Consider the following 15526-nt stretch of genomic DNA (forward strand, 5'->3'; position numbering starts at 1 on the left):
CCATCACTATGTATACACTGGGGGCAGGAGAGGCTGCAGCGGTGACCGTAATGCCCAGGGATGCAAGCTGGAATGAGAGAAAAAACACCAATTAGAGGGTTGGGGTCAGCAAAGTGACCAATGGTGTAGAGAATCCTCCAAAGGCAGATGATGAGAGAGAAAGCTTCTTCCCGCAAAACCCTTACCTCGGCTGCAGGACGAGCCCCGGTAGCCTGGCGTGCAGACACACGAACCGTCCTCGGGAGAGCAGGTGCCGCCGTTCTTACAGGAACACACCATGGAGCAGTCTGAACCCCAATGGCCCTCCTCACACACGTTGTCACAGTGAACACCTGAATGCACACATACACGCACGCACGCACGCACGCACGCACGCACGCACGCACACACACACACAGGTTACTGAGCTTACACAGACCTGGAGCTGTTGGTAGCCACTTCTGCAGTTACAGTAGAGATTGGGTGCATGCTCAAGGGCAAGGGCTCAGTCGTGGATGTAGACATGAGAAAGCAATGTTCAGCTACTCCCTGCCAGCTGGTTCAATCCTACCAGTCCTCTTCACCACCTCCATGTCTTGAACTGTCTGTCCACTAGCCACTTTTTACCACTGTCTTCTGCCTCACTGTTTGCGTGTTACATTAGCACATATGCACAACCCCTCCATCCATGCCACAGCCGAACTGTGACCACACTTATACCTTTCTTAATATAGTTATATATATATATAGATATATAGACTTTATTCTTGCACTGTTTGACTGTTTGACTTACTCATTTGCACCATCACCATGACACTCATTCACACAGAGCACCTTACCTTACCTTACCTTATGCACAGAGAATCACAGGCTCAGTCCCTGCCTCAGTCATTGCAAGCGCATCTTGATTGATTAATCACCCACTATGTGGATGCTGTTTTTTTTAGAATTGATTTAGATTAAGTGTTATTTAGTATAATTTGTATTTTAGTATATTTAGTATTTAGTATTTATTTATCTTCTACTGTCCTTATTGCTTAGTTGTGTTTTTTATATTATATACTTTTAATTACTTTCTGCTGTTGTGAATGTGTGTGTGTGTTGTCTGTATGCTACTGTGACCTTGAATTTCCCCTGGGGATCAATAAAGTATCTATCTATCTATCTATCTATCTAGAGATGCTTGCCCTGTGCTCCTCAGCTGCCTTTGCCTCCTCTCCGTCAGTGTGTGTGTGTGTGTGTGTGTGTGTGTGTGTGTGTGTGAGTGCGTGTGTGTCTCAGTCTGTGTGTGTGTGTGGGGGGGGGGAGATCTTTACTACGGAGAGCCACTACTTTTTTATTTAACAGATGAAAATACAGCAATATAAAATCAATGTTCATGTATTATCTACCCAAAAAGTGATTCAAGCTTCTGAATAAATAATAAGCAGAAGATAAAAATCAAGGGAGCTGAATAAAAGTTTTGGTAACGCTTTAGAATAGCATGTGCTTATTAGGTATTAACAGTGCATAATAAGCAGTTAACAATTCATTACTAACAGTTAGTTAACTGTTGTTATCCTTTAATAACATTAACTAACGTTTAACATGCAGCTTGTAAGTGTTAATAAGCAGCCTTTTAATTTACTTGCAAGCATATTTGTTAACAGTTAACAAGCAGCTTGTAAGTGTTAACAAGCAGCTTGTAAGTGTTAACAAGCAGCTTGTTAATGCTTGTTAATGGTGTATAAGACAAAGAGGTGGATAACTAATACGCTTATAGACCCTTTCAACAATAAAAACAAAAACAATGCTTTAACGTTCTATTTGGTTCCCAATCTACTTCCTCTGCATTAAGATAACATATGGAATGTTAAAACGGAAGGCTTGTGGGGCCAACTATGATGATGATAATGGAACTCTCTTGAAAGGGTCTATAAGACCTTTTTTATTTATTTGTAGTAAATTTTGCAGCCCCCCAATCTAAAGCGAGGACCATGTAGCCTATAGTTACACAAGCCCAACCTTCTATCTCTACTGCATCTATCTAGCTTGGTTTAGCTGTGCAAAATCCAGAGAGACATAATGACCAATTTATTGGTAATATTCCACAAGTCTCCCATTGACATTGATGAAGCAACAGACCACGAATGTTCGCCTCTGTTCAAGGCAAACTGAAACATGTTTCAAATCGATCGTGAACGTTGAACGCACCCACTTGTCGTCTTTAACCCTCGGTTGCTAGGTAACCAAACTATATAGACCCTTTCAACAATAAAAACAACTCTTCAAGAGAGTTCCATTATCAGCATCATAGTTGGCCCCACAAGGCTTCCGTTTTAACATTCCATATGTTATCTTAATGCAGAGGAAGCAGATTGGGAACCAAATAGAATGTTCAAGCATTGTTTTTGTTTTTATTGTTGAAAGGTCTATACAAAGCTGGCATAATATCTTTAGACTGCTGACAAACAGACTGTTTTATGCGTTCACTGAACAAAGATTATGGAAGTTCAACACCACTTTTCCATCAGAAACATATTTGTAAAAGGCATAACTGGTATGATTTAGAACATTAACATAATATAGAATCAAGATGATCATCACTGCTATAGACAGGAACGTGGCTCAGTCAGTAGCAGTTCACTCTTTGATACAGGAGACCGGGGTTCAATTCCTGCTTGTTGCAGCAATTTTGCAGGTGCATTGCTCACAGCTTAAGCAAGCTAGATAGACAGATACAGTAGATATATAGAAATAGAAGGTTGGGCTTGTAGAACGCTTTAGGGGGCTGCAAACGATTGGGGGGCTGCAAAATTTACTACAAATAGGTAAGAAAGGTCTTAGTTATCCACCTCTTTGTCTTATACACCAAGCTGCTTGTTAACACTTACATGCTGCATGTTAACTGTTAACAAATATGCTTGCAAGTAAATTAAAAGGCTGCTTATTAACACTTACAAGCGGCATGTTAACCGTTAGTTAATGTTATTAAAGAATAACAACAGTTAACTAACTGTTAGTAATGAATTGTTAACTGCTTTTCATACACTGTTAATACCTAATAAACACATGTAAAGCGTTCTAAAGCGTTACCAAAGTTTTGTGCATAGAATAGTTAATGCGACTGCAGATTTTTACCACTATAACTGGAAACTGAATAATGCAAGTCTTGTCTTTATGAAATGTTGTTTCATTCAGCCATCCACTGTTTCGGTGCAAACAGAATCAATATTAGAGTAAAACTCCTGCTTATCTCAGAGTTATAAATTTGGAAGCTCACTTTGAAAATGCCCTCGTCGATCTGAAGCGTAGGTGTTTGTTTTTCATTTACAGTCAACATTCCTGCACCCTTCCTTCTGATTTGCTACTGAATGGCATTCTTCTATGTTCCAAATCATCTTACCAGTTGCTATAGCATCAAAGACCCTTAAAATAGTGAGTGAAAATTACTAAAATGGTCCTCCTCAGACTCTGCTGTTGTCATAGCTATGGGTTTCATAATTGGTGTTAACAACACAAATGATCAGACAGAGCATTCACAGAAATATTCAGACCTTTGTTGATGACCAAATCTAGTGTATGACACAGTGTCAGATCAATTATGTCAAATATTGCAATTAGTTATTTAGAAGTGGTACCATTAGGAACACTAAAATCTTCACATAGCCCCAAATTAAATAATTAAATATGGAGAAATTATTGACATCTCAGAAAATTCATCAATAACATTTTGAGCAGCAAAGTATTATTCTTAGGGATCATTTCATCACAGTACAAATAAATCCAAAAGGATTATCTGTCGACCTGTCTAACACTAGTGACAGAGGATCTGTCACTGTCAGAGGTTCACCTGCTGATCTGCAGGATAGATTTTAAGCGTCTATCCTGAAATTGCTCAGGACAGCTGACTGGTGCTTCCGGAGCTCTACAGACAGCCTCACATTGTTTGATTGGACTGTTCAAGAGAGCTACATCCTAAGTCCTGATGTTACCTGCGGTTAGACTGTTAAAAAAAACACCATCACTGCTGTGTTGTTCATGCCAAGTCGCCTTTGCTCAAGGATTTTTAATTGATGCTATCTTTGTCTGTTTCTAAGTGTGCTACATAAATAAATGTACCTTACCTTACCTAAACTCCCTGAGTGAGATCTGCCTGCATTCAAGTGTATCTTCAAATAAAGAGTTTAATTCCAAAACACTGTATCTCCGTTTTTAAAAACATTAAAAAGTCATGCTATTTAATTGTGTATTTCAGGTAATATCAATCAAATTGCAGTTTTGTTGTTTTGATTGAGTATAGATAAATCAAATAACAATGCCCAATTACATTTCTACTGAAATTACTTGGAGAATAAAATGTAAAAAACGTATTCATGAAAATTCATTAAAATGGTGGATATAGCATTTTAGAAGCAAACTCTTCAAATACAGCAGCTGCAGCTGTTCTCCAATCAAAAAAAAATCTACATGGTATGTAGGAATGTGATCATTAACTGAAAGCAACTCATTGGCAAATGATCGAATATTAAATACGTAAATTAGAACCCTGAGAACTGATTGCATCCTGTTCTTCCTCCAGCTTGTCTTGGGAAAAGTCATGAGGAGGATAGTACAGAAAGGCCAAAGAAGAAGTGGGTAGAAAACTCTAGCAGTAGCAGGGCTCAGCAAAGAGGGTGCTGGGGCACAGCGCTTCTTGGGTGAAGACTGTGGGCCGGCAGTGATTGAGTGAGAGCGTGCTTGGCACCTGCAGACATCAGTTTATCCATGTCTTTCTGAGAAAGTCAGGAGATGTAGGAGAGAGGGATAGGGTGGACAGAAGCTGTGGTGTTTTTTGGTGACAGGAATATGTTACAGTACCTCAGTTTTCATCGCTATGAAGAAACTCCTGAATCATGTTCTGAGACTCTAGAATATAGTGCTTCTCATTTATTGCTATTTTCCATAAGCAGTGCCTTATCATTATTGCTGATGCCATCATGCTGAAGCTTGACCCTATGCAGTGTTCGGATTGCAAAATGTAGTGTCCTAAGTATGCTACTGTTGAAGAGGAAATAAAGAACTTTTTCCAAAAGGACCATTACCCCAGCTCTATTCAGGTATTGAATAGCATGTTCTCTCTGTCCCCCGAGCAGACTTAAGTTGTCAATAAAATATAAACCCCATTGATTGGACATAGACACAAGACAATTGTGCTCTCTCTCTCTCTCTCTCTCTCTCTCTCTCTCACACACACACACACACACACACAAACACACACAAAGTCATCCAATTTCTCTGTTGCTCTTACCGGTCCATCCAGCTAGGCAACAGCACTGCCCACTCACAGGGTCACAGCCATTGGCATGACGACAGTCACAGTGTTCCGCACACCCCAAACCGTAGGTGCCATCCTATCAAAAACAAAATCACACATAAACATACAACTCATACTGTAGATGTGTTAAAACAGGCTGGTAAGGAAGGCTGGCTCTGTAGTGGGAGATGAACTGGAGTGCATCACTTCAATATCTGACAAAAGGACCCTGAACAAATTGATCAACATCTTGGACAATGAATGCCATCCACTCTACAGCACTATTAAAAAGCAAAAGAGCTTGATCAGCTGGAGACTTAAGCCACTGCCATGCACAACTGAAAGGCTGAGGGAAGTCATTTGTCCCCAGGGCCATTGAACTGTTTAATGCTTCACTAAAGGGAAGAGGAGAGATAGACTTCTCTGCTTAGTCTGTCTGCCTCTCCATCCTCTCCATGTTTGAGTACTGACTGCCCACTACTGCTTTACTACTGTTTTACTACTGTTTTACTAATGTCCACAGCCTAATGTTTTTTACTACTGTTTTTCCTGCTACACTGTTTTTTTTTTGCTGCTATATTAGCACACATGGTCAATGGCTTCTGCTACAATAGTGAATGGCTGTAACCCTATTACCTCAACCTGTTCTTGCACTGACATAGTTTTTTATAGTTTTTTAATATTACCTTGTCTACATTATACTTTACTCTCCTATTTGTCCATATTGTTTATGCTGGTCTCTAGACCTTATTCTTGCACTGTTGGACTAATGTTGGACTACTTTTTGCACCTTCACCATGACACTCACTCTCTTGAGCACCTTACCATGCACACATAACTAAAGGACTACTGTTGGACTACTTTTTGCACCTTCACCATGACACTCACTCTCTTGAGCACCTTACCATACGCACAGAACTAAAGGACTACTGTTGGACTACTTTTGCACCTTCACCATGACACTCACTCTCTTGAGCACCTCACCATGCACACAGTAGTATTTAGTTTTGTTAGTTTTTCTTATCTCCTACTGTCTCTATTGTACAGTGGAGTTTGGTTATATGTTTATACTTATATTTACCATTTCTGCTGTAAGTGCATGTTGTGTGTGATGTCTGTATGCTACTGAGACCCCCTGCATTTCCCCTTGGGGATCAATAAAGTATCTATCTATCTATATACTCTCTCGCATACACTACTATACTCTCTCGCACATACACTACTATACTCTCTCACATACACTGCTATACTCTCTCACATACACTACTATAGTCTCTCACATATACGACTATACTCTCTCACATATACGACTATACTCTCGCACATACACTACTATAGTCTCTCACATACACTACTATATTCTCTCACATGTACTACTAAACTCTCTCACATACACTACTATACTCTCTCACATACACTACTATATTCTCTCACATGTACTACTATACTCTCTCGCATACACTACTATACTCTCTCACATACACTACTATACTCTCTCACATACACTACTATAGTCTCTCACATATACGACTATACTCTCTCACATACACTACTATAGTCTCTCACATACACTACTATAGTCTCTCACATACACTACTATATTCTCTCACATGTACTACTAAACTCTCTCACATACACTATAATACTCTCACATACACTACTATACTCTTTACTCTCTCACATACACTACTATACTCTCTCACATTTACTACTATACTCCTTCACATACACTACTATACTCTCTCACATACACGACTATACCCTCTCATACATACATGTAAAATGACTATAATAGTGAGTGTGCATGAGTATAGTGGTGTATGTGCAAGATTATGATTATGTGTAAGACCAAGTATGAATTAAGGCCTAAACGGCCCCACATAGAGTGTGTGTTGTGTGTGTGTGTGTGTGTGTGTGTGTTGTGTGTGTGTGTGTGTGTATTTGGAGGTGAAAGTGAACAAGCATGTCAGGACTCACAGGACAGGGAGCATCACACACTTCCCCAGTCCACCCGGCTGCGCAGGTGCACGAGCCGTCTGCTGGATCGCAGGAGGCTCCATTCACACACACGCAGCTCTGGTTACAATCAAACCCCCACGTGCCACTGGGGCACGGCAGAGAACAGTCAACACCTTGCCAGCCTGAAGCACACACACACACACACACACACACACACACACAACACAGTAACACAGTCAAACACGTTTATATCTGCAGAAACATACATGAACACATGCGCATTCTTTGTCAGTCTTTATGATGGATGATAGAAGGGAGAGAAGAGACAGAAAGGAAATATGAGTGTGTGTGTGTGTGTGTGTGTGTGTGTGTGTGTGTGTGTGTGTGTGTGTGTGTGTGTGTGTGTGTGTCTGTGTGTGTGTGTGTGTGTGTGTGTGTGTGTGTGTGTGTGTGTGTGTGTGTGTGTGAGAGTGTGTCTGTGTGTGTGTGTGTGTGTGTGTGTGAGAGTGTGTGTGTGTGTGTGTGTGTGTGTGTGTGTGTGAGTATGTGTGTGTGTGTGTGTGTGTGTGTGTGTGTGTGTGTGTGTGTGTGTGTGTGTGTGTGAGATGCGTGTGTGTGTGTGTCTGTGTGTGTGCACGCTGCTGAAAGTGTGTGTGTTTGTGTGTGTGTGTGTGTGTGTGTGTGTGTGTGTGTGTGTGTGTGTGTGTGTGTGTGTGTGTGTGTGTGTGTGTGTGTGTGTGTGTGAGAGAGAGATGGGGGGGGGAGTGAAGGGACAGAAATAAGTGATAAAGAGAAATACAAGAGTGGAGAGGGGGACAGGGAGAGAAAACCCCAGAGCCACATCTGAGCTCCAACGCCTGGCCCCTAATTACCCACAAGCCCTTCGAAGATGTATGGGGTCTGTAAATATTTAAACACGGAAGAACTGGCTAGAGCAAGATAGTGAAGGAACGAGGGAAGGAGTCAAAGGGGACACCAGGGAGTGATCTCGAGAGACAGAGAGAGAGAGAGAGAGAGAGAGAGAGAGAGAGAGATAGAGAGTGAGGGAGAGAAAGAGTGACTTCATAAAAAGAGTAAAACTTTTTACCACTGCTGATTTACAACTCAACTCTTAACCCTCCTCTTTTTTGTTAGTCTAATGTATTCAGAAAAGAGAGCGAGAGCGAGATGGCAGCTGCAGCGGGCCCCAGATATGCCTCTGCCATTAAGAGGTGCAGGAGCTTCTCAATTAATTTACGTAAATACATCTAAGGTGTCTGAATACATATAGGGCAACTTGATTATCTGTGATTGTGTCTGATGGTGTAATGAGGGCCACAGAGGGAGGGGAGAGTATGAAGGGATGAGAGAGGAGAGGATGAAAAAGGAGAGGAAACACAGTGAATCAAAATGTTGTAATTTGTAATTCATTTTTGACCACAATGACAGATATCTGTAAGTCAATTGTGACTAGTCAAAGATGAATTACAGATGTCTGCAATGACATCACTGAAAATCACATTTGTATAAAGGTATCTCAAACATCATTTTGATTTGTCAGAATTGTTGCGCATATTTGTCCAGGTGTTCAAATGCAGGAGAAAGTCTGGACACATTTCCATCCGCTGTGGTGCAGTATGTATATTAAAAATGGATAAGGGAGTTGTTAACAGTTGTGGGTTCAAAACTAGAGGGTTTCAATGCAATTGTAACGGAAGCACATAATCGAAGTCTCAGCAAATATGATCTTATGCAAATAAACCGAGATAATTAATCCAGGAGTTAGTCATCCATCCCCTAGCGTATTCATTTCTAAGAAGATCTTATGTGTTTCAAGCATTTTGACCCAGGACTGAATTTCCCATTCAAATTGTTAGAATTTGCATTAAGAAGTTTGAATGGAAACTCAGCTACAGAGAGAGAGAGAGAGAGAGAGAGAGAGAGAGAGAGAGAGAGAGGGAAAGAGGAGAGGGAGAGGGAGAGATTGATGGGGTACCTTCCCTGCAGAGGCAGGAGCCGTCGATAGAGGAGCAGGAGATTTCATTCTGACAGGAGCAGTTGGAAGAGCAGTTTAACCCATACAATCCCACAGGACAGCTCACAGAACAGTTCTCTCCCTGCAGGAAACATAGCCACACATACACACATGTTATAAATATAGCTACAGTATGCCATCTGCATTGTTAAAATATGGCACAGGGCAATACCTTTCTAAGCAAATGTGTACAGTCTATTTTAAATAATGTCATCATTTTATTTGTATTATTCATTCAAATACTACAACACTGCATGTGTGTGTGCGTGTGTGCGTGCGTGTGTGTGTGTGTGTGTGTGTGTGTGTGTGTGTGTGTGTGTCTGTCTGAGAGTGTCTGTGTGTCTGTGTGTTAGTGTGCACATTGTTATTAGCTTGAGACATGTTCATAAACTGACTGTCAGTGGGCTGTGAATTGCAGGGCTATCAAAAGCTAAGTCTAAACAACTGGCACCATTCTGCTCTATATCAGCTGTGATAGGCAGTCTTGCTGTGTGGTCTGGTGGAGGCGATGTTTTATGTACCCATGATATCAAAGCAATATCATCTCTGAACATATTTGAATCCTATCTGTAAAGACATTTGACTGGTGGATTCAAATAAATAATTCAAATGTGTACAGGCCAAAAGCTGGACACACCTTCTCATTTCAATGTGTTGTCTTTACATTTACATTGTAGATTCTCACTGAAGGCATCAAAACTATGAATGACTGCAAAGTTATTTGGCCCACAGATGAATATTTGTCAAGTTATGGCTTGCTGAATATGGTATTAAATAAATAGCAACTTTGAAGAAACTAGAATATAAGACATGTTTTCAGTTATTTCACACTTTTTTGTTAAGTACATAATTCCACGTTTTGATGAATCTACAATGTAAATAGTCATGAAAATAAAGGAAATGCATTGAATGAGAAGGTGTGTCCAAACTTTTGGCCTTCACTGTATGTGCAGACTCACCATGTAGCCAGGTGCACAGATACACTCTCCAGTGATGCTGTCACAGTCCCCTCTGTCCTCACACCAGCAGGGTTCCATACACCCCTCACCATAGTAACCAGCTGGGCAGGTGTCATTGCAATAGAGACCTGCCCATCCAGGCATGCAGGTACACTCACCTGAGAGAGGGTGGCAACTGGAGACAAAAGGAAAAGTTAAATTAACTGATTACATTAGTTAATCGAGTTACATTCACCACAATCTAGTATTATTACGTGAAGACTCTATTCTCACTATACTGATTATTATGTTTAAGTACAGTGAAAATCCTGCTTGTGTACTCTCACATTCAAATGAAAGCATAGCAAAGTGCACTTACTTTTTCTGACTTTCTAACTATACTTTTCTATTTAGCTCAGTTTAGCAGTCTCTGCATACAGCTGGCTATACAGAGGCAGGGTGACATGTGAGTGCTGTGGTGGTACCTGAGTGTGTTGTTGGCATCACATGGGCAGTACTTGTCGCAGACAAGTCCGTAGAGGCCCAGTGGGCAGAAACTGTCCTGGCATGAGGGACCCCTGAAACCGGCGTCACACTGGCATGCTCCAGTGATGTGGTCGCACTTGGCTCCATTCTGGCAGTCACACTGCTCAGTGCAGAGTGCTCCATACGTGCCAACCGGGCATTCTTCTTGGCACCTGGCATGGCATAAGGCACATTTTGACTTGGCATAGAAGAATCATGAGAAGCATGATGCTAGTCATTAAATATGGTAGGAATACTGGGATGATATACTGGTATTGATCTCAAAATATCTTTGCTGGTCAGAAATGATATCTAAGAGATAGGATGACACTTTACTATTGCGCATTACAATAACAAATTCCTGGACTTATATAAGAGCTTGTGTCTTCCTTTTTCCTGCAAGTCAAGTCAAGTCAAGTCAAGTCAAGTTTATTTATATAGCGCATTTCATACACAGAGGTCATTCAATGTGCTTTACATAAACAAAACCAAACAATAATAACAAATAAAAGCATAGAAGGGCAATATAGTCAAAGAATAGCTAAAAGGTAAAGATCATAATAAATAGAAAACATAAAACACAAGGTAAAATCATTTAAAAATAAAGAATAATTACTAAGCAAAAACAAAGGCAAAAGTAGTAAAAAAAGTAATAAAAGACAAGGTAGAATAATTATCAAGGCAGATTCAGAATTTGTAACTCGGCACAGTTAGCAGAAAGCGTCTGAGAACAGTTGGTCTTAAGTCTAGATTTAAAACTGGCTACAGTTGGGGCCTTTTTGATGTCATCCGAAAGTTGGTTCCACAGCTGAGCCGCATAGCAGCTAAAAGCTGCTTCACCATGTTTAGTTCTAACTGTAGGTTTTACTAGCAGGTTTTTCACCTCTACTGGGACCTGAGAGGACGAGAAGGTGTGTACTGCTGAAGCATGTCTGACAAATATTTAGGTCCTGCTCCATTTACTGATTTATAAACAAGCAATAGTGCTTTAAAGTTCTGTGACTTACTGGAAGCCAGTGCAAGGACTTAAGAATTGGAGTAATGTGGTCAGTTCTTTTAGTTTTTGTTAGAATCCTAGCTGCTGCATTTTGTATCACCTGAAGCTGTTTAATAGTCTTTTTAGGAAGGCCTGTGAACAGTCCATTGCAGTAATCAACCCTGCTGGAGATAAATGCATGAATGAGTTTTTCTAAGTCATGCTTTGACATCAGCCCTCTGAGTTTGGCAATATTTTTGAGGTGGTAAAAAGCTGATTTAGTTATCGCTTTCATGTGGCTGTTGAAATTTAGATCACTGTCAATTAATACACCAAGATTTTTTAACAGTATCCTTTGCCTTCAACCCTTTTGTGTCAAGGAGAGTGGCAACCCTAAGTCTTTCCTCCTTTTTACCAAATATAATTACTTCAGTTTTTTCTTTGTTCAGCTGAAGAAAATTTTGAGACATCCAGGTGTTGATTTGTTCTACAAAGAAGCTCCTTTCTTGTAGATATGATTTTAGCCAGCTGATAACTATGCCTGTAAATCCAACCCAGTGTTCTAGTCTGTGTAGTAAAATATTGTGATCAACAGTGTCAAATGCTGCACTAAGGTCCAGTAGCACTAGGACTGATGTTTTACCTGAATCTGTGTTGAGGCGTATGTCATTGGAAACTTTAATTAGAGCTGTTTCAGTGCTGTGATTTGCCCGAAAACCAGACTGAAAGTAATCAAAATACCCATTTGATGTTAGGAAGGTGGTTAATTGATTAAAGACTACTTTTTCAATAATTTTGCCAATAAAAGGTAGATTGGATATGGGCCTGTAATTGTTTAGCATGGAATCATCCAGGTTATTCTTCTTGAGAAGTGGCTTTACAACAGCTGTTTTCAGTGACTTAGGAAAAGTGCCAGACAGCAGTGATACATTTACAATTTGAAGGACATCCGCCGCTATGAGGTGAAAAACAGTTTTGAAGAAATTGGTAGGCAGAGTGTCTAAGACACATGTGGAAGAGCTGAGATTCAAGTGTTTCGTAGTCTATCAAGCTGAACTCTGACATCAAGTTTAGTTTCCCTCTGTTTGTTGCTGGAAGTTCAGGTTGTTGAATTTGTAATTGAGCAGATATGTTGAGTCTGATTTTGTCAATTTTACCTTTAAAAAAAGATGAAAACTCATTGCATTTATTAGTTGAGAGAAGTTCAGGCGCTAATTGTGAGGGGGGATTTGTTAACTTATCAACAGTTGAGGGTATGGCCGAGAGAGTGTGTTGGCCCCTGTACATGCTGTGTTAGGGAGAATGTATCGATTAGTGCAATGAATTCCTTGGCATCATTGTTTTCAGGATTATCCACATGCAAGTTTAGATCCCCTGATATAATAAGACAGTCAAACTCTATGCAAACAACTCATAGCAGTTCACCTAGCTCTTCAAGAAAAACTTTAGCTGAATGTTTTGGAGGCCTGTAAATTGTCAGTAATAAAATCTGAGGAGAAGACTTAATGCATGTACACAGATATTCAAATGAAGTAAAGTCACCAAATGACGACTGATTGCACTGAAAAGACGTCTTGAAAATTGTGGCTATCCCCCCACCTCTTTTATTTGCTCTGGTAACACTCAAAAAACTGAAATTTGGGGGAGCTGATTCGATGAGAGTAGCAGCACTGTTTGCTTGATCTAACCATGCCTCAGTTAAAAGTAAAAAATCAAGGTTGTGTGTGCAAATTAGATCATAAATTAAGAATGATTTGTTTGAAAGAGATCTGATATTTAGGAGTGCTAGTTTTGCCGTAAGTGTTGGGAAAATATGATCCATGGGGGAAATCTGAGATTGATGTGGTACGGGTAGGAGATTGGACTGGTTTACCCTATAAGCTCGATGCATTTGTGTTCTATTTCTTGTCAATACAGGAATAGAGAATGTCATGGGCTTACTGGGTCCCGGCATGTTCTAAAAACTACTGTCAGTACCATTTATATTGCAGGGACCCTGAGAATATCATGCAATGGTGGAGGTGCCCTTCGCTTCTTTGGTGCTAAAGATCTTGGACTAGTAAAACTCTGCATGGCTACTGGTAGCAGTCTCTCCATTCTTGCAGGGAACATCATGTGCTTGGGTGGGGATGGTGATGGGTATTCAGGGGATCCTGTGGAGTTTGAGTGGGTGGTGGGATGACGGGGTGGGGATGGTGATGGGAGATTAGGGGGGTTAGTGTGGCCTGGGGAGTTTGATTGGGTGGGGACGTGATTGGGTGGGGATGGTGATAGGAGATCAGGGGGTTTGTGTGGCCTGGGGAGTTTGATTGGGTGGGGACGTGATTGGGTGGGGATGGTGATGGGAGATCAGGGGGGTTTGTGTGGCCTGGGGAGTTTGATTGGGTGGGGACGTGATTGGGTGTGGGTGGTGATGGGAAATCAAGGAGGTTGGGGTTGAAAATTGATCCAGAGTCTCCATCTGCCTGCTGAGGTTCTGGGAAGTTTGTTGCAGACGCTCCGCTTTCAGCATGTATTCCAGTAGTGTATTCCATGTTGTTGTGTCTTTGTGGTGACAAGGAGTCGACGGAGGTGGGGAGGGGTATTGGTACTGGTGTTACAACATGACCCTTCCTTTCTGATAGCCTCTCAGCAGCTTTGATAGGTGCTATCTCATCATGCTCATCACATCCATTTGTTTGCTGAGATTCCAGGGAGTTTGACGCCAGTGATTGACTTTGAGTCATTTTAGCAGCACCCATCTTATCTTGTCCAGTGGACATGGCTGGGCATTGTTGAGCTGGTTGTTTATGTTTCTCCAAGGTCTGCATTTCAGTGGAGGCTAGCGGGTGGTTACCAGAGGGCCCCACAGCAGGGGGGGTTGGGCATATCTCTGTTTCAGCCTGTGCAGAGTGTTTTAGTTTAGCTGAGTTGTTGATGTCATCCGCTTGTTCTGTCTGTATGGCCACTGAGCGCTTATCAGAGACTCTGCTCAAGGTTGGTAGAAAAAATGTTGGGTGCAGGAGAGAAAGGTGATAGTATTCGGTTAAGATCTTGGCCCCAGTCCAACTCAGCTCTGTGCTATTTGGTCTGAAGTATTCCCTGCGATTCCAAAAAAGGTTTCATCCCAACTGAAAAGCATGTTTTTGCGAGCCAGGTGCTTAAACTGAATAGTCTGGAAAATACAAAGCTTCCCTCTGCTGGGAGTGGGCCACTGATGAAAATTTGTATTCCAAGCTCATATAGGGCCGAGAAAAGTTCCTACAGCTGTTACAAAGACATACAGCTGTTCTCTGTAGATGTCATTTGCTCCAACATGCACAATGATGCGCTTGATAGTTGCATATTTTGACACCAGTTCTGCAAGCTTGTTTTTTGTGTCAGACACTGAAGCATTTGGGAAACAACATACAATCATCCTTTCCCCATTTATATGTCTCACAGCAGAGTCGCCTAGAACGAGGGTTGTGGGATGAATAGGTGTCGAGTGCTGCTTCTTGTCTGTGCCCATCTTTCTATTGTTGTGGTTTGATTGCTGCCTGCTTTGGGTCTGTTCCCTGGGAAATTCCTCTCTCACGTCCCGGAGGCATTCAAATCTGTTCCATAGTGTTAGGGGCTGTGGGCTTCCCTTAGGACCACAAGCCCTGTAGTAGTTTGCTGATCTGTCTGTATTTCTGATACGAGGCCTGAAGTTAACATCTGAATTTACTGGTGTTGAGGTAATTACAGTTCTTGTATTACGTTTTTTGTTTTTTGGTCTGGCACCTTGCCTGTGCCAAGGCTCTGTACTCACATTTCCCTTTGTGAGGTCGATGCATTCATCTGCTCTATTAGCAGTGATATTAGACTGCTGGGTTACATTCTCTGCATTTCCAGTAGTT

The 15526-nt window shown here is 41.2% G+C and overlaps 1 protein-coding gene across 1 annotated transcript in view; it reads right to left on the reverse strand.

Annotated features, from left to right (window-relative positions):
* Positions 1–15526, reverse strand: part of LOC125307290 (multiple epidermal growth factor-like domains protein 11) — a 128518-nt gene that overhangs the window by 9277 nt on the left and 103715 nt on the right. The window contains exons 8-14 of the mRNA XM_048263186.1: positions 10651–10863; positions 10187–10361; positions 9189–9309; positions 7232–7395; positions 5249–5351; positions 186–332; positions 1–67 (exon numbers count right to left, since the gene is read on the reverse strand). The exon at positions 1–67 is cut by the window's left edge and continues 68 nt beyond it. Of these exons, the coding sequence (XP_048119143.1) occupies positions 1–67; positions 186–332; positions 5249–5351; positions 7232–7395; positions 9189–9309; positions 10187–10361; positions 10651–10863 (990 nt within the window). The remainder of the gene's footprint in view (positions 68–185; positions 333–5248; positions 5352–7231; positions 7396–9188; positions 9310–10186; positions 10362–10650; positions 10864–15526) is intronic.

This window comes from Alosa alosa, chromosome 14 (genome assembly GCF_017589495.1).
Source record: "Alosa alosa isolate M-15738 ecotype Scorff River chromosome 14, AALO_Geno_1.1, whole genome shotgun sequence".
Lineage (NCBI taxonomy): Eukaryota > Metazoa > Chordata > Actinopteri > Clupeiformes > Clupeidae > Alosa > Alosa alosa.